Source organism: Nilaparvata lugens, chromosome 1, assembly GCF_014356525.2.
Source record: "Nilaparvata lugens isolate BPH chromosome 1, ASM1435652v1, whole genome shotgun sequence".
Lineage (NCBI taxonomy): Eukaryota > Metazoa > Arthropoda > Insecta > Hemiptera > Delphacidae > Nilaparvata > Nilaparvata lugens.
In genome coordinates, this window is record NC_052504.1 from 29,294,109 (window position 1) to 29,321,138 (window position 27,030).

A 27,030-nucleotide genomic window follows, 5' to 3' on the forward strand; every position below is an offset into this window, starting at 1 on the left:
TAAAGAAGCATGATCTCGGTAAAGTAAAAAGGACATTCAGCGCAAATTACCCTCTGAATATGAACAGCAAAACTGATATAAATAAGTATCATGGGATACTTAGAATCACTTAACTTTACATTAACCTTAACCCCCCTTCCACCCCAAAAATATATTCTATATTCGTCACTGATAAGATCCATATCATTTTGTTGATCAATATTGGATTTTTTTAGTTCCATTACTACAAGAATCACAAACGGCTATATTATATCAATACGATAACAAAAATAGGAATATGATAATAATGTATTCTATGTAGGTACCTACTCTAAATAGTGGCTTACATGTACGTATAATATATTTATAAAAATAATTATTGAGTAGCATCTTAATTATATCATTATATAATTAGTACGAGGCTGTGCTCCTTGCTTTATAACAATTTTTACTGGTGGAATTTTTAAACCGTAGTATTTTTTGATTTGGTTACTATGAAGTTAACAAAATGGAGCAAATTTCTAAAGGATTTTTTTTTTTTTACTTTTTAATATATGAGTTATTGAGCGCCTGAAATTGAAATTTGGAGTTATAATCCAATATCAATCCCATGTGATAGACCTAATTAAGAAATAATATTCAATTCTTTTTTGAACCATTGCTGATAAAGACGGTTCAATTGATAAGGACTGTTCCCTTCTATAGTGTAAACAATAAACAGTAGAATTATAATTATGAAAACTAAAAAGTCTATGATAAAAGTAATTAGATTTTAATAGCAAACTATAGTAGGCTACTATTTGTAATATAGTAAAAAAAGTTATTAATTTTTCCGTCAATACCTAAAACTGTATAAATGTCTCTTCCATTGAGTCATTCAAATTCTATAACGAGAGCTTGGTCGTTGGTGATAGTGTTTGAATAATTGAATTCAAATTTGCAAATGGCATTGAAAAAGGAAAGAGAACAGCCTGCATGAAATATAAGAAGATTCAGGTCTCTTGGAAAGTGGCTGTTATCACCTTTGCCTCAATGTGCGTGCATAGTGAATGAGGTACAGTAGCCAATAGTTGTTGATAAAGTGAGCATTTGATAATTTTTGACGGCCAAAAATTGAGTTCACACCAGAGTGCCCTTCACCTCAATTTTCTATTGAGATTCCTATTGTAGGTAGACCATAACTTCAGCGCGGATATCTTTGCACTGGACATTAGAGCATCGGTGAGACAGTGACAAGTTAACCGGCTATCTCAGGAGTACTATTTGCAAGTTTATAGTGATGTTTATATTATCTTGATGTGGGATAGAGAGCAGAAACAAGGATGGCGCAATGAAATTTGAGGACACGCCGTATCTATAGGGATGTGAAGAGTTGAAGAATTCTGATACGATGGCTATCACTTTTCTACTCTTATTGATTTTCATTGAATTCAAAAAAGTCAACAATCTTGAAAACAGTAAGTACCGTGTATATAACATGAAGTTCAAGCATTATTCTTATTCGGACACATCAGTTTTCAACTGATGATAGAGCAATCTAGAGACATATACCGTATTGTTCCAAAGCAATCAAATTATATTTATGGTATATATTCTTTAATACTATATAATAACACAAGAAAGAAATCACAAACTTTGAAACTTGAAGAAATATTTAGACAAAAGTTCTTTGGATAGAGAAAATAATGCGCGTTATAATTGAGGTAAAAAGCTGCAAGCTGGTACCCACCGTTATTCTTAATATATGTGTGGTTCTAATACATTATCAATATGCAGCCCTTCTATATTATCCATTATTATTCATCCTAATTGATATAAATAGGATTCTTCCTTGTTATTTACCGAAGAACATATACGCATGCACTGTATATCTCACACTTGATTGAAATTTTATTTCAATCCGAAGTACTTGTACACGATAAAAATATCAAAATTATTATCAGTATTATTGAATAGGAACCGGGAGTGAAAACATTCATCGATAATGAAACGCTTCATCATAAGCTCACAGTTTCAATTTGAAGGAGCTTGAATTACGGTATGTATTTATTGCAGTTAAAGCCACGATGCAGAGAATGTTTCATTGCGAAACTTCATACCTTATCAGGCTATCAGGTAAAAATGGTCGATTTACAACAAATTTCAATAACTGAAATATTGCCTATAAAAATAAACCGTTTATTGAATATTTGGAAAAAGGTTCTGAAATTTCTCAATAAAAATGTAACACAAGTACCTGGTAGTAGAAAACTGTTCATAAGCCTATATTTCCTCCTATTTTTTTCAAAAATTAAATTGTCGCCTCTACAGTATTCGTCATGCAATAAAAAAAATATATTAGCACAAAATAGTACCAGACAGCTCTTAATTAGTCTGAATTATTCAAGTATGAGGAAAAAATTTTCAACTAATTTATTTAGAAGGTGCAATTAAAAATGCATTTTCATGCAGCGTAGTATGGTCACATGCCATGAAACCATGAAGCCTAGTTATTGCTAAGTAAGCTTAGGTAATATAACCTAATGATATTAGCCTATGAATCCGATTCATAGTTATTAACATATAAACCATACCTCAATCCAATAAAATATCCATTTTTTATGCAAATACACTAATTTGCATAAAATTTCAGATGAAAATAGATTACTAGGTATTTAATCAAATCATACCTATAGTGAAGTCCACGTTAAAATGGCAACATTTGATTAACATTGGTGTTGATATCATCGTCTATCATTCGGAAAAGCAGAAAGCTCTATATCCTCTTCTAGCTCAGCTACGTTGCCAGATCGTTTTTGAAAAATATAGAAACATATTAAATTTACAAAATATTCAATACTTATCAATATAATTGAAAAATATTTTTTTCTGACGAATAAAATTTAATTTATAATTTCAAAAAAAAAAAAAACAGATAATATTACACCAGCAAATATTTATATCAGTGTCAGCTATGGAAGGCAGTGGCATAGTAGACAATTGTCAATGCTGTTCTCCTATAACTTTTTCCACTCTTCCATTTTATAATATGATATGACTTATCGATACAATATATTATCTTACAACATCCACTTGATCAATAAAGAATATGGAATTGAATGAATATGAAGTTTCTAAAAAAAATTTTGTGAGGTGTAAGTTTTTAATTAAATGAAGATGGAAATTAATATTCTATTGGTATTTATAAATCATATTTCTATTATTTATGTATTACGGTATATTATGTAGGGTAGGTCGAATGAGAGTCAATAGAAATTTTGACTTTGACTCATGAAATCATGAAGGGCTTTCATTCAATTGGAATGGAAGATCAAGAATATCCCATACGGTATATGGTTTCTGAATCATTTAAGTATAATAAATAATGATGTAGAATATAGAATATTTTTCTGAATTATGAAGATTTTCCTTCATTGATGAGAATGTACTATTATTCATTTTGCGATAATAATCATTGATGATTGATGTCTACAGACGCACAACTGATCCGTTTCCTACAACCCGATGATGTGGACAGCATACATTTCAACATTGACGACATGAAACGTCGCTCTAGTCTCTGCACCCGCAACTGCGAAACTAATTCGAAGCCAATGCTTTGCTACTATCAATTCACTCTGGAGCAGTATACAGTTATGGGCCCGTCAGTATATTTATCATAAGCTTATTCATTAGTATGAGCAATTCTATCAAAGTACCTTACTTACTAACTATAAAACGGGATTTCAAAACTTGTACCTATTCCACCTGTGAACGGTAGGTCTACAGTATGTGGAAAAGTACGGTACCGGTACGTAATTCTATCAAAGTACTACGTTACTTACCGTACTTTCACCTATAAAACAGTGGTTAAAAATTTGTTTTCCACCTACCGTATGTAGTGTAGAGTATGTGGAAAAGAACGTTCGGAGTAAAGAGATATGTGGGAATTAATTCTACGTGCAATAAAAGCTCTGCACGTAAAAGATAATTATTAAGTATTGCTCATTTGTACCTGTATGAACAGTTACATCTTGACAATACTCATCCGTACACAAGCGCAGGTCTGAATACACAGTAACTAATTGTGTATAACCGTTTTATAGCAAGATATGGAGAGGGGAAGTTCTACAAATGAGCCGTACCGTATTTGTGCTCATCTTGATATTTCAACAGTATTTTTCCAAGAATTCTTTCACAACTGAATGTTTATTAAAATTGGTTTATGAAGTGAAGATGTTTTCACTGATTAATAATGTAAATAAAATAAAATTATCCAAAATAAAAACATTATTACAGACGCTGTAATAATGTTAATATAGATTGTTCCATAATCATGAAATTCATATAATACAGAAAACAGTTTTGTAAAAAATGTAGAGAGAAATATTATTATTATTTCAATATTTCATATTTAAACAACTAGCTTTGATATTGCATTGAACCTTTACAGTAATTGCATCAGAAGTTGGATGTTGGACAGATGAAGTATGTTCACTCATTTTTTTATTTTCCAGGGCGTGTTATGACTGTCCCCTGAACATTTCAAATTGCTATCAACCACAGTGCGTTACTGCCGATGGCATTGAAAAAATGATCCTAGTTGCTAACAGACGTATGCCAGGACCATCTATTCAGGTGGAGTATTTAATTCGATTATTTAATATAATGACGAGTACAATAATACTAAAAATGAATAAGCAGAGTAGCCTACCGGTAATTATTGTAACGGAATACAATAGTTTTGCTATTATACTGATTTTTCTCAATGTCAATTGATTCTATAATGAACAGCCAGATCGACAATGTGAAACGTACATGGAGTCTATTATTTGATTCTTGGTACATTTTGTAACAATATAGTACGGTACCGTTATATGATGAATCTGAGAGCAGTATAGCAATATCTGGTCAATCAGAATATTTAAGTTGGTTCTTCAAAAAGTGATATCCTATTGGAATACGGTAAGTGTTTTGAAAATGTTTCTATAGAATGCATTCTATCTTGGCATTTATTCGTCTTTCTATATCTTCTTATTTATATTCTATATTATTAATTATATTTTAGTTCAAAAACAATTTGTGATAGTGTATACATACTACCTATAATAATATTTTCACTGCTCTTATAATCTCAGAACTACTTGGGTCATACAGTTTTATAGTTTTTCATAGTGTAAGATTCATAGTGGAATGAAAATTAATGGTTTGTCACTGAGACTAGTTTTAATGACAAACAAAATAAAAAAAATTCATATTTTATAAACATTTTTGTTTATCGAATCAATCGACATAATAATAAATACCTTCGGCATAAAATGGATATAATAGAATTTGTATAATTTCATACATAGGGCCTATCAGCTATACCAGAAGAGCCACCTGTAATGCCTCTCCTGCTATTACCTTCATGATTGTCAGTAGCCTACTTTAATTTACCCATTGATAAATTATACTCGAATATATTATTATGACAGTGGGACTGAGGTGAGTATTCCCTGCTGAACAATAATTACTCAGAATATACATGCTACATTCACATTAACATTTTCATGGATATAATTTAATAAAAATGCAAGTTTTAAAAATTTTCACGTTAATGTCAGAGAAAATTTATATGATCGTTCTATGGTATTATATAGTACAATAAATTATCACAAGGTGTAAGTTATTTGTAAAATCAATATTTAAAAAAAACCGGGCTTATAATGTTCAGGCTAACTATAGAAAACGATAAAACGTTGATGAAAACATGCATTTTGCTCAGCTGTAAAAATGGAGGTATTGAATATCCAGGTGTGCCAAGGCGACACAGTTGTAGTGGATGTTGTGAACAAAATGGCTGGTCGCAGTACAGCAGTGCACTGGCATGGTCTGAAGCAGCGAGGGACGCCATTCATGGATGGCATGCCGGGAGTCACGCAGTGTCCCATCCTCTCCGACCAGACTTTCCGCTACAAATTCAAAACTGCCAATAGTGGCACATTCTTCTGGCATTCGCATGATGGTAAGCATTGTTGACTAAGTATATATTCTGTTATTCAGAGTATCACTAATATTGAATTTATTGAATCATAAACCGGTATTTACAGATTGTTTTGTGTGTTGTTGCTGGGGCGTTGATATTTATATTACGGCATATAATATAGACCTACAATATTATAAATCCTCAATAATAACTACGGTGCAGTACGCGTCTGAATCATGAAAATCACAATCGTTACTTATTTTCGAAAATTTGTTGAAAAATATAAGTTCGTATATACGTTTGAATTTATATTAATATTATTGAATTCTCCCCTCATAATATCATTATGAAGGGAGAATTCACAACCCATATTTTTTATATTCTCTCATGTTTCAAGCTGTGTTTGATAAATTGATCGATTGATCCATTGATATTGAGAAAACCAGTTTAAACATTTTCATATTGGAAAAATAAACAACAAAAAAAACACAGTGATGATAGAAGTGCAGTGATAACTCTGCAATACTGATCACAAAAATATATAATTTATTACAAATTGACAGTACAAATGAAGTTTGAAAAATATGAGTAACATATAAATGAATTACTCATTGAAATATCAAATATTGGAATATTATTCATATTTATTCAATGATATTTTTAATATTTTCAAAAAATTCGAGAGTATAATATGAGTTTTTTTACAGATATTGATAACGGTGTAACTTACCAATCAAACCTAGCATCTCAACTTGTTTTAATAAATGTTAGTGGTTTTAACCAATGTACCTAGAATACAGTATTATAGGTAGCCTACCTTGGTTTTAACTAAAGGTACCTAGAATAGAAGGTGATGGCCACGCGCATCTCGATATTTTAATGATCAGAGTCAGATGATCGGTGTGACGTCATTGGTGCTCTAAATATCTATTCTTCCTACCTATCTTTTCAATGTTAAATTGAGCAACTTTGTAAGTAGTTTTCTAAAAAAGTAAATAACTTTCAAGTCCCATCAACATCGCAACCGATTCATACAATATTTATCTTCAATTTTTCTAGAAATTCAATACATTTGGACAGCTGGATCTTTCAGAATGATCGAATTTTTAAGAGCCTGCACATCGAATACCTGTTGCTCTCTTATTGAAAAACAACATGCTTTCCCTGGCTCTTTTGTAATTCAATTACTCAATGCTAATGAATTTTGAGAATCGATCATTGAATAAGGAAAAAAACGAGAAAACATTGATTGTACTATAATATTATTTCTCTCACAATCATTTATCTTGTTCCTGTACTGTATATTATATGTAGAATCAATAGAACATCTTGCCTAATCCCTTAGAAGGATCTCTTTTTTCAGAAAAATTATGACTTTCATATACTTGATCAGGAAATAGTTTTCTGGTTGAATCTTTCTAATTAGAAACCACAACAAAATATAAGGGTAAATATATATTAAAGCATGCATTCAGCATGGGGAATTCTCAATAATTGAGAATTGTATTGAATACTTGCTCTCGTATTGTGAAACACATTTATTTCTCATTTATTATTTGTGAGAGGAATTCTCAAATGATACTAGTTCTCTTATTGTAAAACTCTCATGCTTTATTTTTTATTTGTGGAAAGAAAACCCAACTGTTCATGATCCAATAATAATGTATTTAATAAAAATGAATCATTAATTGAAAAGTATACTACTTATGAATATAAATTCATACTATAAGTATCCTACAATATTTTATATTCCTTCTAAAAAATTGATAATTCTCTAAGACAAGTGATTGGTTGAATGCCTGTTTGAAAGGATGACAACCTCTTCAACCAACTTGGAGGGCATTTCTATTCTAGAAATTACACTCTCATACACTTAAAACAGGATAATGTGTAATAAATTCCAATTTCATTCAATCTCCACATTATTTTCCTATAATCGGAGAGAATAGTTGGGCATATTTTAAGATATTTTTTCAAATTGCAATTCATTCAGTTTATAATGCTTTTATGATGTGAGTGTTATACTATCACCCCATACTCTCTTTTGTTCCATATTGGGGCTTTCTATCACATAGAATGTGAGTGATGTACATGTGATAAAAATTATGTTTCTAGATTGTGCCTTGGTCACTGAGTAGAAATAATTTTCAAACCAAAGTTCTTTATCGAAAATTCAATTGAAATTTAATTGTTGATCAATCCAATTGATTAACAAACAAAATCATGAACTATATGATGATTACCATCTTTACGCTTACCATCTCCATCCATTGATTATCCACATTCTCCTTCCAAATCACTAATGAAATGCCCTGCACTAACAAACTTTATTCTCTGCATCCGCTCTTGAATTCACTTTTATCGAATTAATCTTAGCTTTTCATTTATATGTCTTCTGCTTTGAGATTGGTATTAGAATCAATTTTGAAAGGATAGATATTGGTTGAGTTTGCAGAAGAATATCACAATGAACAAATAAGGAAACAGCTCGAATGTGTAAAACTTAATAAATAACGAGAAAGCTGAAGATAATAACTATTAAAGTATTCAAGCCAAGTCTAATATTATTATGATGATAAAACAGTGATTGGTAAAATATAGGCCTGTATTATATCATTCAAAGTATTACTAGGAGAAATACATTCAGTACCTTTTTTCAACTTTATATATATAATTGTTGGGATATTAAAACTTTGAATAAAAAACCTCCAGTAGAAAACCTTTGAAGCCATTCATCTTTTCAAATGTTGCCAAATTGAATCTATTAATTCCTTATAGAGTATCTCTTCTCGTAGTATAAAATGAAAGTTCTCTATCTCCAAACCGGTATGCCCTCACATTATTGAGCATCCTGGAAGATGTAAGAGTGAATTTCTAAAAAAGTGAATTTCTAAAAAAATGAAGATAAATATTGTAGAAATCGTAGATGTCGGTGGGACTTGAAAGTTATGTACTTTAGTAGAAGAAGACTTACAAAGTTGCTCGAGAAAAATAAAGATAAATTTTGTATATGACCGTAACACACAACGATCGCCTGGTTAAAGTATGTGGATATGTGTAGGCCTATATCATTTTTCTTTCTGAATTAAGAGTGCACTCCTAGGATTAAAGATGTTGAACCGGCAAGATGTTCTACTGATTCTATGTAATATACAGTAGGCTACACAAACAAGATATCAAGGATTTTGAGAGAAATAATATTATAGTACAATCAATGTTTTCACCTTTTTAATTCCTTATTCAAGGATCGATTTATCAAATTCATTAGCATTGCTGAGTAATTGAATTACAAAAGAGCCAGGGAAAGCATGTTAATTTTCAATAAGAGAGCAACAGGTATTCGATGTGCGGGCTCTTACAAAATCGATCATTCTGAAAGATCCAGCCGTCCAAAAGTATTAAATTTCTAGGAAAATTTAAGATAAATATTGTATGAATCGTAGGGAATGTCGATGGGAGTTGAAATTTATGTACTTTTTGAGAAAAAGACTTACAAAGTTGCAAAGGAAGAATAGACTTTTAGAGCACCAATGACGTCGCACCGACCAGCAGCTGGTTTGGATTTGTTACTGCGCATCTTTTCATGGCCACTACCTTGTATTCTAGGTGCATTGGTTTTAACTATATCAAGTATTTTTCATTCAAGAGTACAATGATAAATTTCTGGTTCAGGCACACAAAAAATGGATGGACTGGTGGGTAATCTGATAGTGCGCGGAAGAATGGATGCGAATCGTGAGCAATATGACTTGGACCTGGCATCGCATGTGGTGCTTGTCACCGACTGGATGCACGAGACCAGTGACGATCATCAGCCGGGTCTGCTCCGAAGCAATATTGGCCAGGAGCCCGATGCATACCTGGTCAACGGACGCGGAGTTTATCTGGTACACACATCAGTCTTCAATAATTCCTCTGTAGAATATTATCTGTCCAAGAGCCGTATTCACTACCGGTAACTGTTTTTAAGGGAATTATCAGCTAAGCACTGATAAATTATTTTGCGAGATATACTTTATACTTTGTGGATTTGAGTAAAATTTTAAATTTTTAAATATTTATTGCAATTGTGAAGGAAGATTTCTGTTTGGATTCGTATTTGGATATTGATCAATCTGATAAATTCAAAATTGTATTAGATAGGTGGGCTACATTTTTTTGGACTCTAAATTGTGTGTGAATCAAGTTATCATTTAAGTTACGTAAGTAACATATAACCTTTAGACTGTTTAGGCCTATTCCAAATTAAGGTTTGAAGCAGTTTTGGGCAAATGCCTGTTGTTTTTACCTGGATTGTATTTGCATAAGAATAAATGAATAAGTAGGATAAATATGGAACCTCTATGTTTTTCTCATCTCAGTATGAATGATCTGATAAGTAAGAAAGTAAGTCTCGAAAAGACAATAAAATGGCATAGCCTACAGGCTTATTAATTCAACCAAGTTTTCTTCATTATTATGGTCAACATTAGATTTACTACTCTCTCTGGTCCTCCAGTAAAGAGTTTTGCTCCATAACATTTTATTATTATCATTCATGACAGCTACAATTTGAGAGAGAACAGTATACGTATCATTATTACATTTCTAATGAATTTTATGTGATATAGACTCATTAGAAACTATCAGAATCTCTTATAAATAACACAATGCTTCCCATTCGATCAATGCCAACAGTTTGAAGTGAATTTCAGTAAAGCAGGTAAATCAGTGTTATGGTCAACTTGAATGTAGATTTCCCGTCTTGCTTCTCTTACAGATTTTCCCTCTTAGTGAGCTGAAATATATAATTTCCTAGTTAATAAAAACAATATAAAAACTTGTAGTACCCTTTATTAAAAACTTTTAAATAATTTATATTAAACTTAAAAAGTTTAGTAAAAAACTCAAATTTTAACTTGAAAATGACCAATGGTCGAAACTAGTCGTTAAAATATTTAAAAGTTTTTAATAAAAGGGTGCAACAAGTTTTTATTAATTTGAATAAAGTAGCCCATATTTAGTGAAGGTTTTCATAATTCCCTTGCTTTTGCTGACTGGTTGATTTATGATCGCAGCCAGACCTGGCCAGTATGCTGAAGATGTCATCAGCGGCGAGCGGAGTGAGCCTGCAGTTGAGCATGCCGCTTGCAAGGTTCGTCGTGAAGAGAGGTCTGCGCTACAGATTTCGAGTGATCGGCGGCTCCTGTCTCTCCTGTCCGTTTCGAATCTATTTCCAAAGCCATCAGCTGACTCTCATCAACATGGATATGAACTCAGTAAGGCCTGTTACTGTCGATGCTGCTGACATCTCTTCTGGTGATTTTCTCAGCATCATAGAATAACTGCACTAAACCCATAAAGTACCAAGCGAAGCTTGCCTTTTTCACAGTTCATGCTGCCGCCTTATACTCTTAGGCGGGGTGCACAACGGAGAAACGGGTTTCGTGAAACAAGTTTCAGGAAACGTGAAACGAAAATTGCTCGCAATCGACTGATAAGATTACAGTACGCAGGGTTGTGCACACTGAGTCTCATGAAACTCCGCAGTTTCTTTGATTGCGTGAAACCAGTTTTCGTGATACTCGAATAATCGGTTTCCTCTAAATGTATAGCTTCACGTTTTGCGTTGAGAAATTGTGTGATTTGTAGAAATTTTTGTGATTTACAGAAAATTATGGCAGGAATTTTATTCTAAGTGAAGTTGGCCGAAGTTGTAGAAAACCCAATGCCACCAAACGAACAAAACGTGTCTTATACATTAGGAAAAAATCCTTGAATTTGATAGGATATCTTATGAGCAGGCTTGCAACAACATGGGAACTATGATCTCGATCCCTGATCGAGTGGGTGTGCTCAGTATTTCTGTAGACTATTTTATTTTTATTAGCCACCACGTATCACGTACACCCTGAGTAGCTTCAGAGGTGGGTGATTGATACCCAGGTGTTGCTCCTGGATGACTTAGCTCAGTCGTAATGTGGGCGGGGAAAGGAGGCAAAACGAAGTTCCTCTTCTTTCGTCTTTGTGCCTCAGCTGGCGTGGACAGCACCTCCTGGTGCTTCTGACGGCGTGAAGGTCGCTCTCTTCTCTGATGACACCACTTCGAGGTAATTTTGTATTGGCCTTATGGCCTCGGTTCCGCTCCAGTATAGTAGGAAGAGGAAGGACGGACAGGAGGGACGGCAGCCAATGGGCCGCTGTGCCCGGAGAGGATAGAAGGATAGGGACGGCAGACAACAGTCCGCTGTGCCCTGGGGAAATGGAAGGATAGGGACGGCAGACAACGGTCCGCTGTGCCCTGGGGAAATGGAAGGATAGGGATGGCAGATGACGGTCCGCTGTACCCTGGGGAGATGGAAGGATAGGGACAGTAGACGACGGTCCGCTGTGCCCTGGGGAAATTGAAGGATAGGGACGGCAGACAACGGTCTGCTGTGCCCTGGGGAAATGGAAGGATAGGGACGGTAGACGACGGTCCGCTGTGCCCTGGGGAGATGGAAGGATAGGGACGGCAGACAACGGTCCACTGTGCCCTGGGGAGATGGAAGGATAGGGACGGCAGACAACGGTCTGCTGTGCCCTGGGGAAATGGAAGGATAGGGACGGCAGACAACGGTCCGCTGTGCCCTGGGGAGATAGAAGGATAGGGATGGCAGACAATAGTCTGATGTGCCCTGGGGAGAATAGAAGGTAAAGGACTCGCCACACCAAGCTCGCCAGTACCGCCGAGGTAGTACCGCTGGTGGTAGTTTTCTCGGCTGAGCACGCCGCACCGAAAAACGTCCGCTAGCGGTAGTCTCCGAGTAGTGAGTCTAGTAGTGGGGGGAGGGCGTGACTACAGCACTCAGCACTGTGCTACCTCTTCGAATCGCCTGCCATGTATTCAGGTTGAGCGCGCCACACTGAGCTCGCTTTGTCCGCCGTACTACCTCTCAGCGAACTTTTGTTTAATCGCCTAGCAGGCGGTCGTAGGTGGTAGTGCGCCGTACTACCGCCGCGGTAGCGAGCTCGGTGTGGAGTGCCCTTTAGGGACGTATGGCAGCCAATGGGCTGCTGTACAAGGACAGGAGGTCAGGGTCGTACGGCAGCCAACGGGCCGCTGTACAGGAGAGGAAGGTTGTGAGCGGAATGCTGTGGTCTGGAGCTCGTCCGGCGTTTAAATACTCTCCCTAAGTAGAGGGGATGGAGTTTCGCCGCCGCATGAGGCGGTAAGAATCGTCGATGCGCGGAAGATGGTGCGCCATCGGTACCCTCTTTATCTCCGCGGTCAGCTAGCTTGCTGATAGCCGAGCGTCTTTCAATAATATTATTAATTATTTTCTCGTCACAATTTTACTTTGTGACACACGACAAAACGACCACATAGTCATCAGAATGCGCGAGTGAAACAGATTACCGTACATGAAACAAGTTTCAAGAAAGGGGCTTCACGAAACGCGTTTCTCCGGTGTGCATCCCGCCTTATAGATATCGTTTGACTTGAAAAAGTGATGTTTTATTTCTTGAAAAAAAAGGCGTGAGATTCACTTATTTTACCAATGAAACCTGCACACATAGGGCCACATCCCACATACCTTTATTCGAGAGCAAATCGCACTTGTCATTTGGTGCAGAGTGTATAGCCCAATGTTCACAGTGAATGCAATTAGTCTTGTATAATCTATTGGTATAATATATCAATATAAGGATCCTAGCATCCATGTTGTGTTTAACAATTATTGTGTGTTGGTTTTTCTTTGAACACAGATACGAGGGTACGTTCTCTGGGTAAAAATGGCTGGAGAAGAACCTTTACTGTATATTTCAATGGAATAATTAATCTTCAAATTTTCATTTTCTCGAAGTACCGTTTGGTTGAGAGGGAATATTTTAAAATATAGTCTCTCTTGGAATATAGGTAATGAAAAAATGTCTGCACTTTAAATCCAAAGGAAAAATTATGATAAAATATTGAAATTAAAAAGCAAAAAGCGAATACAGGAATAATTCTGTAAGTGCCTTACTAATAAAAATATTAATAATGATTACAGAAACTATTCAGCACATATTGACAATTAGATTCATCGATTGGGGAAATAAAAAATTAGACTTTTTAGGTACCGGTACTGAAAAAATTAATGGATACAACAAAAGATTATTGCATAAAAAATAAAATTTTCGTTGATTAAAAATTTGACTAAATTAACTTTTAATTTGAGAATATTTATAGGCATATAATATTTTTAATAAGCAAAAAAGAGTCAATCTGTATTATTTATTCATATCAGAGGATGTTCTCCTGCTTCAATTTTAATGGCTTTCGCTCATTGTAAACCATTGATTTTATCGATAAAAATTATATTTCTCAGAAGTGTACACTTTACGTGAATGTCTTAAAATCACACGAATAATATTAGTGTAAATTATTACAATTCTGATGGATTACCAATCAATTGATGTGTTATGACTTCAACCATGGCAGACAATAATGTTAATACCATATAACTTATATTGATTCAAGAACACTATATAGATTGGCCATGCTTTGAAGAATGATGCGTCTATCACTCGTAACCAAAAGTAACGTCATATCGCTCAGTGATTAATATAAAAATGCCTTCCTTACTGAAAATGAGACTTTAAAAACAAACAAAATTTTAAAAGCTCTTAAAAGCTATTTTTAGTTAGATGAAATCTATATAATAATAGTTCTTGTTCAGTACCATAGTCATCTCAATCAAATTTTCTCAACACTTTCACTGAAAGTATAAATAGGTAGTTTGCACCAGAATCGATTCGGATTTTCAGGTGATTCAGTAAATATATTTTTGAGTGAAAGTTATAATGATGTATCCGTACGTGTCAATCTCCAATTTTGCGTAACCTTGGCAGTTTCAGTGCCAAATTGAACAATCGCTGCTGCACTCATTAAGAACAATTAAATGCTGGGAATTATTCGACATGAGACATTATAGTATTTCAGAATAGCGTCATCCTGGAAACTAAAACACATTTACTGGTCATACATCATCAGCATCATAATTATATTGAAATTTCACTGTTACTAAATATTGAGTAGCCTATTTCCTTTTGCAGCGAGGATTCCATAGATGATAAAAATGTCTCATAATTCTTATAACTTAATTTGCAGGAGAGAGATTCGATTTCGTAATTAATGCGAACCAAGCAGTGTCGAGCTATTGGATCTATATCACTGGTCTCGGAGCATGCAAGAATAGCCGAGGCGTAGCTGTGCTCCAATACGAGGGAGCTCTCTTATCTAAACCATTGACACCTATGCCAGGAATAACCAGTATTCCTAATGGGGCTGTGAGTTTTTTGGCTCCAATATTCATTGACCATCGTAGAAGCATTGACGTAATATTCTTACTTATTCAAGAAGTATTTTTGTTCAGTTCAACAATAAAGGAGAGAAATCGAAAGTTCAAGAGGCAAACATGACATATAGGTACATTTCTTCAATTGATTAATATATTCAATTTGATATAATGATGTGGAAAAATAAATTGGGAGAGTATGATAATTTTTCCAATATCATAGTTATCACTAATCAAGTACGGTACCTATACATATAATACCAGTATCCTAAATATTACCGTTCCCGTTTTTATTGTAATCTTCTTCGTTATTCTTGCTCATATCTTCCCGTTCTCCACCTCAATAATTATTGATCATTTGCTTGGAAAAATATATGATCATAAACAAATCCTATCAACCACTATTGAATTTTCAAGTTTTATAGCATAACATGGCAGATCCAGGTGTGATCTTCAGCTGGATTGCTCACTATTATGAATAAATACTACAACCTCACTCACAATACAACAATTATAATGGTTCGGAATATGTTTCCGAGAATAAGATTTTTTCTGTTTGGAATGTGCAGGTTTTCAATCGACGGAACTCAGTGTGCAGACCAAACACGAAGCTAGATGTTTGTGTGACGCAGCTCAGAAGTCAGAGGCGCAATCCTGAAAAGCTTGTGCAACCTCCTGACGCCAGAATTCTGGTCAATTTTATATTCTACCAGTTCAACAGAAAAACTTTGTTCGAAGAAGGAGATTATAAAAGATATTTTGGTGAGAAATAGTTTATATAACTTGAAATAAGATCTTTTAACAATAGTTTCTTCTCCTTTCATGTATTTCTTATCTCACGTTACGTACCTACATAGCGTGGGCTCTGCAGCTTATTTTGTCTCTCTCAATGTTTTGATGGTTTGCAAAAAAATGTATTAGGAGATTCGTTTCATTATTACTACTGTATTACGGTACTAACGTCTTTCCTATAATCCCTATAGTCACCTATAATCCTCCCATCCACCCTTGGTTTATTGTTTTCTTTAAAGCTAATAAAATAGGACTTCTTCACCGCATTCCTTGAACTGAAGAGAATACGTCCTGAATAAGTCGAGTTTCAAATGAGGAAAAACGTGCGATAATCACTCAAAATATTCATATTTATCCAGAACTCCCTCACCACTCTCAAATTGGGATGTATTAATTTTCAACTCACAAAATCTCATTCCAGATATCAGTTTATATAGCTGGTACTTTAAGGGTGCTCAAACCAGCCCCCCCCCCAAGCCAAGTCAAACTCATTTACGTTGCAGCACTCCTCCTCCTGAATTTATAAAACCTCAGCTCTTACCCACCCCTTAAGTTTTTGGCTCTCCCTCCCCTTTTTCGGGACACTCAAGATTTGATTTTCAGCTCCCCCCAAGAAGTTAAAAATTTCATGGACGAAGTCTACCTTCCTGTGGACAACTCTGTGTGTTTGATGTGCTAAAATCAGGATACTTTCGTTCGCCAATAATTGGAGATTCTTATTTCCACAGCGCCCTACAACCCATTCACAAATCAAATAGTTCTGCTAACGTCGGTGGTGAAGAATGTGTCGAATAGCATGCCTTCCACGCCACTGCTCAACCAGATCGACGACATCAGCGACTCCAAGTTCTGCAGCGACGAATGCCTCACTCGGGTCAACACCACGCCCTGCGACTGTCTGCTACTGGTCAAGGTGCCACTAGGAGCTGTTGTTGAAATACTCTTCGTCGATGATTGTGAGTGTATTAAGAAAATGCTATTGCATGAACGAAAAATGTTTTATTTAGGTTTCTAAAGTATTTTCCATGGCTACTCAATAGTTTTTAAATGTAGTATCATCTAGTTCCCCTTGGTAAAGATGAGGGATTCAATTTCGATAGGTATGTGAATCAAGCTCTTGTGGGCTATTGCATCTGTATCACTTTTAAGAGACCCTGAAATTGATCAGATGCGACCGAAAAACTCTGGCACCAGACCTGAGCCAGCCAGGTTACTCGATATTATTATTACTGGTAAAATATTTTTAAATACTTTTCCACATAAATACTCATCGATCACATTTCAGTTGTTGTTGAGCATTCGAGGTGAAAGGTTCGTTTATCATTTGTGCGCCTTATCTGTTTGTTTCTTGAATCAAGTTATAACCGAAATACAATAATGTTCTAGCTTTACGGAATCTCTGTGTATAACCGCAAATTTGAAGAATTTAAAGCAGTAGGACTGGTTACTCTATTAGTGAATTCACTGTGATCGATTGTTGTTTTACGTACGGTCGCCTACAAGATGAGTTGCGAGAGCTGCAAACAACAGGTTAATCGTGCATCGAAATCGAAAATAACTTGCTCGAATTGCAGCTGTATGTTCCATGGTGCTTGTGTGGAGCTCACCGACAACGATCTCGATGTATTTCAAGGAACCGGCAAAGTTTGGTCATGTAAGAAGTGTACCAGTGCTTTACGTCTCCAACGATTCAGACTCTACTCCAGTTAAGGCAAACACAAATTCAGCGATGAGTAGTAGTGCTCCAGTGACGATTGAACAATTAAATATTTTACTAACAAAAATGAAAGACGAGCTACTGGATAAGCTCGGAGCTGAAATAGCTGCCTGCAGAAAAACTCTGGAAGAAAATGCAAAGGAAATCGCGAAGCAGGGGGCATCAATAACCGCCCTGAAGGAAGAAAACTCGCACCTAAAAACCAAACTTCGGGAGTTAGAACTGAAACAGGACGATCAGGAGCAATGTGGCCGAAGAAACACCCTTGAAGTGTTCGGAGTTCCCGAGATGAACAACGAGGACGTCCAGGGCAGAATACTGGAGATCGGGAGGGCGCTGAACGTGAAGCTGGACCGCGCGTCGATTGATGCATGTCATCGCCTCCCTAGAAGAAAGGACAACATCGCACCTGGAATAATAGTTCTTTTTGTTCGTCGTGGGGACAAGGATGCACTGCTAAAGAACAGAAAACAATGTAGAGACTTTTCAACTCAGCATATAAAATTGCAGGGAAATAGTCCAATTTACATCAATCAGTCCTTAACGGCGGATAGACGTAGACTGTTCGGTCAAGTCGAAAAGGTGCAAAGGGAGAGGGGTTTCCGTCATGTGTGGATCGACTGTGTAGGCCGAATAAAAGTTAGATGGGAGGATGGCGGTCCAATTCATATTGTTAGATGTGATGAGGATCTCCATAATCTTAAAAATGAGAAAAACGACGATGCCGACGTGAGTAACATTAAAGTTTAGATCTCATAAAGCGTAGAAATGAACAGTAATGTTATTTAAAATCTTAATCTAGTGTTTACTGAGACAATTTAGCGTAAACAATATAGTTGAGCGTAGTAAACTGTCATTGAAGAAGGAGTACTTTAAAACTAATCTGTCATTTTATTTATTATAAGTTAGCAAGTTATTTAATAAGAGTGTGAATGACATGCATGTATGGGTTGTTGTTCTGTATAATAAGAAGTTTAATTAATTGTTCATTGCTCCCATCCAAGCTTACTTGAATGATAGTACGTTATTAGAATACAGTAGATTAGGAGAAACGAATTCAATTCGTTAGATAGAGGTGTCTATTGTTATTCTGTCAAGTAAATAGTACCTATTGGACCTTTTATCGATAATGATAACTGACTATTTTGAACCGCTAATCTTTGAAGTTGGTAGAAAGTATTAGAGCTGAATTCCGTTATCTCGATCTTCTCTTGCTAATCTTTAAATACTGGGTTTCTCAGTTTAAATGAATTATATTTGCCTGTAGACTGACGAGTATGTGTGTGTGAGAAATAGCATATCATTGAGTAGTATGGGGGGGCTAATATTTTTGTTGTTGCATTATTATACAGTAAGTAATGAAGTTTTTGTTTATAAAATACTCATTCTTAGAATCATATTAATCCAGTCCTTGATAAATAACAATGTTGGTTGGGCACGGGGGATTCTATATGTAATTTTTCTTTTTTTCCACACCTATATATATATATTTTTTTTCTTAATTATTATTTCATATTCCTAATATTCTCTTCTTTTTAAATCTATTTCTTATTTTATAATCGTTTATATTCTCTCTCAATTTATTTGCTTTTTCAATATCAACTTATAATCGTAATCACAGATTCCCATTGTGAGAACGACTTCTGAATATCGCAATAGTGAATTTCAGTTGCAAAATATATTGCAATAAATGACGAGTTAATGTGTTTAGTTATCAGGATATCAGGATAGGGTTATTCTAAAGTAGCCTAATCTCATGTCATATAATTCCCAGCCTTTGATAGCTCTTATATAATGACTGCAACTACGATTGCGATTGATCACGCGTTACCACTAAAACTTTCCATGAGGTTCTACGCAAGATAAGAATTTTACAGATCATTATAGTATTTAATTGAAAATATCATATTAAGGAAGTGTAGAAAAACCATTGCCAAAAAAGGATGAGTAATTACAAACATATGTCATCATAATATAAAAAGGCATATAATGAATGTGAAGTATGTAGATTATGCGTCGTGTATGCCGATCACATTAAAAATAGTCAAACAATAACAGAATATTTATTAAAATATATTCTTTTTACTCCTGATATAATTATCATGGTATTATAAAATTGAAAAGAAGTCGAAATACTCTTTTGGGATTTTTATTTTTCAATTAGAATGATTATCTCTTGACTGAAACTTGAATGGGTGAGGATAATTTTAATGAGCATAGACATTTCTGTACTACTATCTAGTAATATTTTTATTGATTTCCGCAGCAGAAATCTCTGAAATAGCCATCAGTCATCCATTCCACATGCATGGCTATGAGTTCTACATAATGGAGACAGGAGTCTTCACTGCCGGCAACAGACAGACGCAAGTCGCCTCCCTGATGGAGCGACTTGAGAGTCAGTCTTATTCAAGGAGCGATTATCCTAGCAAGGACACCATTGATGTCCCAGCATATGGATACGCTGTTACCAGAATAGTTGCTGATAATCCAGGTAGAGGAAGAATTGATTATATGAGGGTAGCTAGTTCCTCGAGATTTTTCAAAAAACATTGTGAATTATCAGTGAATCAACGCTGACGAAAAATCACTGCAACATTATTTAATCATCTGACGAAAGTCTTAACTCATCAACATGCCTGCTGTCGAGCAAGCATGATTGTTAAATATAAAAACTTGTTCCACATCAATCAAAAGAACTAGTTCAGAAATACTAAAATTGAGCAAATAATACAAATTTCCAACAAATTTAATACAAATTGGTTTGATGAGGTCTGAAAGGTCAATTTTGCAAATAATATAAATTACGATACATCCACTATGATTGAATTATGTGTAGTTTACGTAAACGCTGATACTATTTTGAGTTCAATTTTGTTTTCATAATGTGCACTCACTTTGAGCTTACAAATGATAAGCAGCGTTGCATAAATTTGAAGAAAAGAGTGTCTACTATATCAGTCTTATCAGTGAGTACGTGACACTGTTTTATTTGAAGTATTCTACTGTGCTTATCTCACCTTAGATTGACATGAACTTTTGTAATAATTGCAGGTTTTTGGTTCGTACACTGCCATTTCATTTACCACCTGATAACAGGCATGTCTCTGGTGATCCAAGTGGGAGAGACGTCAGACATGCCGGTCGTTCCTCGGGGTTTCCCCACCTGCGATGACTTCCTCTCACCAGACGCAAGTCTTCTATGACTCATCAATATTGCTCCTCTGAGCAAGCGAACATGATTGACGAATTTCAAAAGAACTGGTTCTATTCATCAACCAGAATACCTCGAGCTGGATAAATAATGCTGGCTTAGTGTATATTTTTGATTAGATACAATTCATTTCTATCGTTTCACAATAGTGTGCAACGGATTAAATGAGCTGTTTCATGTCAATATTCGATTCATTCCTCAATTCAAGGTCAGTGATTGAAATGAATAAATAGTAAAGATATATTACTCCAAATTTATCATTTTCCGTTTTAAATCTTGACTTTTTCTAATAAATATCACACCTACCTATTGTAAAAAGAATGTATTTTCTTAAAATTTTGTTACCTGTGTCCTACGCAGCCCACTTCTGTTCTCTCAGTTGTTTCAGTTAATCGCGTTATATATTTGATGAGTCATAGGAAATATATTCAATTTTTCCTGATGCATTCCTTATCCTCCTCATTTAGGTCGTTGTTAGGTAGTGTTAAAATTCAATGTTTGACACACTAGCAAACATTTCCAAACCACATTTGGTGTTTTGAATTTTAAAGACCCTATTATTACTCGTATATACGTGTAAGAAGACAAATGGCATTTCCATGAAAAAAAAAACGGTGGTTTCTTTCGTTTTTTTTGCGTTTTGGTTTCGTGGTCGCGTTGATAAGCTATCGATAAGATAAATTATGTTCCATGAACCTTCTTTTCCCCTTGTAAAGGTGGCCACTTAGGGCAAGAACTCCTCTACATATCATTGAGGAAATGAGTTTAAAAATCGCTTCCCAGTGGTTCAGAGCCTACCCAAAGCAGTACAGCTATAGGACCACTCATCTCTCATCATCATCATCATCATCCGTCTCATTACCCAAGCACAAGCCTAGAGTTCATGTGGGCATCATACTCAGAAAAAAAGATCGCTATACAGTAGGCTGTATGCTACTAATATTTCTATTATTAATACCAAGTGAGTTATTATTATTGATAACAATTATTCATTATTATTGGTATTATAAATACCAAGCTTTCCAATCTACCCAAAAGATACGATTGAATCACAAACATTAAAGCCTCACTGAAAATAACTGTACTTTTGAAAAATTGGTGTAATAAAAATCTAAAGTATAAGAGTAAAATCAATTCCGAAAACAGAGATAATTCTTGTTATTTCCCAGACTGGACTTTTGGCTCGGCCTTTTGCTCTGTTGCAGTTGCTCTCGCTGTATGCTGTTGCGTCGAGCCGGTGCCATTGACCTCGTCATTCACATCCGAGAGTAGACAGGAACGTCAATTTGGTACAAAGTAGTCAGTAAGATACAGCCATACTCTACTATTTGTATCATCATGATACAAGACGCCCTATTTTTGGTTACAAATCGTTATGGATTTCCATGGAGCAATCTTGACAGCTTTTTTATTTCATAAGTTTACTAGTGCATGAGTTCACTATAGGTACTGATTCATTGATGTAATGTTGATTCGTCATTGGTAATGAATGGAGTTTGCACGGCGCTCTCACCAAATCACCCATGAGCAAAGAATGAATAAAAAAATGGATAAATAATAATAGGATTGAAATACAATAATCACTCTCTCTGATGAGCTGGGAAATTATTGACTTTTCTGAAACTCTAACAATTCTTGTAAAAATTGAAATAATCTTAAACCACTGTGATCTGGCTACTACTGATGCTTTTTGGTGAGATCACAAGAATATGCAATATTCAATCAAATTTGGAAAATTCGCTCCTACTAAGGAGCAATAAATAATGAGCAAATATGGAGCAATAATAAATCAATATGAATATGTAATGAAAGCTTCTTTAGAATAACTGAGGAATTTCACTTGTGCAATTATTGACTTGAGAAAAAAATGTCCATAAACCAATTCTTGGTTCTTTGTAGGTACGTTATTTCATCAATATTTTGCAGTAGCAGAAGTTCGTAAGGTATTTTATTGAATATTCGAATTGATTATTATCATAATATTCCAGCAGTTGGTTAACCGCAATATCGATATTAATTTTCCAAATATGGAGAATTTGCAAATTTCACTCTTCAAATCCATAGTCAATTCAGATCCTATGGACTAGATCAATTTCACAGTTATTTTGATCTGTATCATTTAAACAATCTGTGTTTAATGACAATGTCCAACCTTACCTCGTTTTTATACTATGAACAGTGATTTTTGTGGAATTTCTCCATATCAAGGTGAAATAAAAACGATGTTGTCAGTTCCACATAACTAGCAGTTCCAAATTGAAATTCACATTCACGTCAGTGCCTTTGGTCTTGTCAGTTCTAGTGTGTCGACAATCCGCTAATTATGTGGAACTGACAACATCGTTTTTATTTCACCTTACCTTCTTTTGTTGAAATAGGAACGTATCAATTTCCCGATCCACGTGCATCTGTATCATTCTTGGTAAGCGATGTGTATCTTTCGAGCTTCCTATGCATGTCCCTCCACATCAAAACTCACAACTCTGTGACCACAAAACTATTTGTGCCCAATTGAAATTCACATTCACGCCAGTGCCTTTGGTCTTGTCAGTTCTTGTGTGTCGACAATCCGCTAACCAGTAAGTAACTAAAATATTGGAAAGATCACTTTTTCTATTATCTATTTGTCTAACCTACTTATTAATAAAATATTGATTGTTTAACTAGTAAACTTAGTTTTAAAAAAACTTCATTTGTAAACTAAATTCAAAAAAAATTAAAGTAGGGTAGGCCTACCTAATTAATGCACTGCCGGCTGGCCACTGACAGGACTTCTGGATTGGCCCGTTATTTCATTTTAATTTTTTTGGTAGGTGGTGGATAGTAATAAAGGAGGATCCTCCCAACAGTATAATAGAATAGGCTATATCAAGGAGCCTAATAGAATAGCATGAAATTTTTCAAGAGCATTCTATATGTCTAGAGTTCTGGAGTGTCGAAAATGAAATTTCCTTTTTCCCAATAGAATAATGAAATTGGAGATTTTCTACATTTTTCTATAGAAATAGGGGATGGGTAGTTGGTACCCTTATTGTAGAAAATCTAAACTGAATACGGTAATGGAAATAGTAGCCTAGCGGAGCAAAAAATATTATTATTATTTTAGTGCGCTCAGTTCCTCCAGTAGGCCTATTTGATCACGATCAAATCTATGTTGCTTCACAAATTAAAAGTAAGTTTTTTCTGTGGCTGCTTGTAGAATTTATTTACAGTTGGTACTATAATATATAATTAGTAAACCGTATTTTATAATACGGTATTCCAAGACCAAGGTAATCACCTCTATATGTTTTACACTCACCAGAATGTGATTTTGCTCCTTTTGAAGGCCTTTATAATAGTGTGTTTGCCGGGAAACGTCTGTTTTTTTACTGGGTAGTAGGCCTACACAAGCAGTGAGATAGTGTTGGCTGTTGCGGAAATCAGCCCACATTTTCCAATGGCTGTTAGAAAGTAATTGTGAGATTGCTCTTATTCAAAATTTCCTTTGGAAATTTTCCACATTTTCCAATGGTTGTTGGAAAGTAAATAATCTCTTTACTAAGTGAGACTATATGGAATAAGTGAGATTGCTCCTATTCAAATGCTACTGGATATAGGCCTTTAATGATAATTAATTTTGAACTAGCTAATGTGAACTAGTTAATGAGAGAGACCTCTACTACAAAAAGTGAAGGCATACCATACTATTCGTGAGCATGAGAATCAACAACACTGTTGATTGGGAGTGCGTCGCTAACTGGGAGAGCCAGAGAGCCCCAAACTCTCCTAGACTCGGCATATCATTTCAATACTTTCATTGGAAAGTATTATTTTGATTGAAGATCTCAATATTTTCATCTATATAAGCTTGCCATATTTATGTCAAACAGTGTAGTAGTGTATAGCTAAAACCTTCCTTGTTTGGGTACCAATAAAAGATGTATGACAAGCTTTCCCTGGGAAATTCCTTCGTTTCAGTGGTGTTTCTATTGAACAAGAATCGAATACTCCGTAGAAACAATCAATATCTGAACAAACAAAAATAATTTAAATAATACTATCTTTCTTCAAATAATAATATGATGCAACTCCTCCATTTTGTTGGAGAGGTCTTCAACTTCTTCTTCTTCTTTGAGGAATAGTATATTTACTCTCAATGAAATTGATTTTCAACAACTTTTCCCCACTATCATTTCAACCACAGAATTTGACAGGAAGTTTAAAAAATAATGGACCTAAAACAAAAGTTCTTTTTATCAGGACCCGTGAAGTTGGAATTGAGGAAGGAAGGAAACAAGGAGGAAGGAAATAGCGGAGAGTAAACAGAAATTCAATTGATTGGTTTTTTGCCATCACTTCTAGAGAAAGATAGACCACAGAAAGAGAGGTCTAGAGAAAACCCGCAAAACAATCTTGACTATTACGACTTTGATAATCTGTGCTACTGGTTATAATCATAAAACTGTTTTGGTTATAAACATTAAATTTCATCAAAATATGATAAGTTGAATGGATAAAAGACTCTTCATGAGCGCTGTCAGAATGATGAGAGAAAGACTCGTTAATTGTATAATGTTTATCTTATCAAATGGTAGGTAGCCTAGCATATCCCTCCAAATACAAACAAATAATTATTGTGCCGATCAATAGTCTAAATTGGAGCTTGCAGATTCCACTCTTGAGGAACCCAACATTTTGGAAGAATTATTTCCCCAACTTTACAATTGCAAGCTGATGTGGACAGCCTCATTAATTTGTTATTGATTCTCAAGAGTTTCAAAACAGTTTTGTATTCTCGATACAAAACAGTATCGATTGAATTTCTCATCTATTCTATCACATGACACATCTACCTTTTGTACTCTACAGACAGCCCAAAACTCTCCAGACACCAAAACACGCATGTGACTCAATACAAGAACTAATGAGTCATTGTCACGCGAATGCTTCTCGCGAGCAATTTCCACCAGAGGATTATTTTCAACGTGAACATGGATGTACTTTTGAAGGCGTTATTTAGTATATCCATATCAATGTATCCTATATCATTTGAAAATATTTTTCTTGTCTTTATTACAGCTCACATTACTGTCAAGCTTTTGAGCAATCACTTTATTATACTCTAGTCAATGCCAGAATACTATCAATAGATAATATCCGAGCCGAGAAAAATTCGATTTATTCGAATGAATAGAATTTACTATTTATTCAAATAGTTAGCCAGCAAACTCTTTGGTAATGGTATAGAAACAAACATAAAAATCTTTCAGGTAACCTCTCTAGTGAACTTTTAAATAGTCTATTCTAGAATACCTTATGTCATTTTGCCAATTTTGCAGTGTAAGACACAGGTGAAAATATTGATATTAATTCATTCGACATTGAAATAGACTCAACAGTAGTTGCATAACTTGAGAAATTACAACAACCACTAACTATTGCTGCTACAACCATTGGATAATGCTGCCAAGCTACTTATTCTGATTTCTTGCACCTATAATGCGAGATTGCCCAAGGTCGACACAATAATGTATTTACCGACTGTTTTGCTTGCCTGCCATTAAGTAAAGTTCTGAGTCACCATTTCAAACTTCCGGATCAAGTAAATTATAGTTATTGTATAGTTACGTAATAGGTAACTACTACAATATCATTCATTATTGAAATCCATTATAAAACATTGAAACCCAGAACTTATAACTGATGAGAAATTTGTTGAAGGGGTTTTTTGATTTGAGATTCAACAAAGAAATTGTTATAATTCATGCGCCTAATACAATCTTCTATTTTAAAAATTATTTTTGAATTAAAATTTTTGTTTGGTATATCGATGAACGTATTACTCTTGGAAAATTTCCTCTCTCTTTCACACATGATTGTTATGCAGTGGAAATGAAAATTATTTCAATTCTCTATCAACCTTCCAGGTAGGCCTACTGTATCATCAGCTGCCTCATTTCAATTAGGACTATAGATAAAACTTATAGAATAATATCTGGTCTAAGAGTTAAACAAAAGTTTGCAAGTCTTCCATTTCAATCAAGATACTCACCCACCCTTTCACAGATGGCCTTCACATTCTTTCGTTTACGATACCGGT

At 34.9% G+C, this 27,030-nt stretch overlaps 2 protein-coding genes across 7 annotated transcripts in view; both read left to right on the forward strand.

The window, feature by feature from the left end:
* Positions 1-23,449, forward strand: LOC111050558 (laccase). Of its 5 annotated transcripts, none has more exons than XR_005570925.1 (12): positions 1,180-1,436; positions 3,454-3,622; positions 4,476-4,596; positions 5,755-5,965; positions 9,599-9,813; positions 10,984-11,224; positions 15,039-15,217; positions 15,795-15,987; positions 16,746-16,973; positions 20,001-20,228; positions 20,789-21,156; positions 23,327-23,449. XR_005570925.1 is itself a non-coding variant. In XM_022336901.2 (11 exons), the coding sequence occupies exons 1-11, from the start codon at positions 1,370-1,372 to the stop codon at positions 20,938-20,940; spliced, it is 2,004 nt and encodes a 667-aa protein (XP_022192593.2). In that variant the 5' UTR covers positions 819-1,369; the 3' UTR covers positions 20,941-21,192. The 5 variants fall into 5 exon arrangements, 3 of the variants coding, with proteins under 3 accessions (XP_039280728.1, XP_022192593.2, XP_039280723.1); XR_005570926.1 differs by lacking the exon at positions 23,327-23,449 and adding an exon at positions 22,154-22,171; XM_022336901.2 differs by lacking the exon at positions 23,327-23,449 and having other exon boundaries at positions 819-1,436; positions 20,789-21,192.
* The window catches only part of LOC111050559 (glutathione S-transferase 1), a 27,747-nt gene continuing 24,107 nt past the window's right edge, over positions 23,391-27,030 (forward strand). For both annotated transcript variants that reach the window (XM_039424862.1, XM_022336903.2), the window contains exon 1: positions 23,391-23,527. The gene's annotated coding sequence lies outside the window, so the exon portion shown is untranslated. The remainder of the gene's footprint in view (positions 23,528-27,030) is intronic.

Coding starts and splice junctions, on each gene's coding strand:
- LOC111050558 (XM_022336901.2), top strand. CDS start 1,370: ATGGCTATCACTTTTCTACTCTTATTGATTTTCATTGAATTCAAAAAA. Junction 9,814..10,983: donor ACGGACGCGGAGTTTATCTG/GTACACACATCA, acceptor TTATGATCGCAG/CCAGACCTGGCCAGTATGCT. Junction 15,218..15,794: donor CCAGTATTCCTAATGGGGCT/GTGAGTTTTTTG, acceptor TGGAATGTGCAG/GTTTTCAATCGACGGAACTC.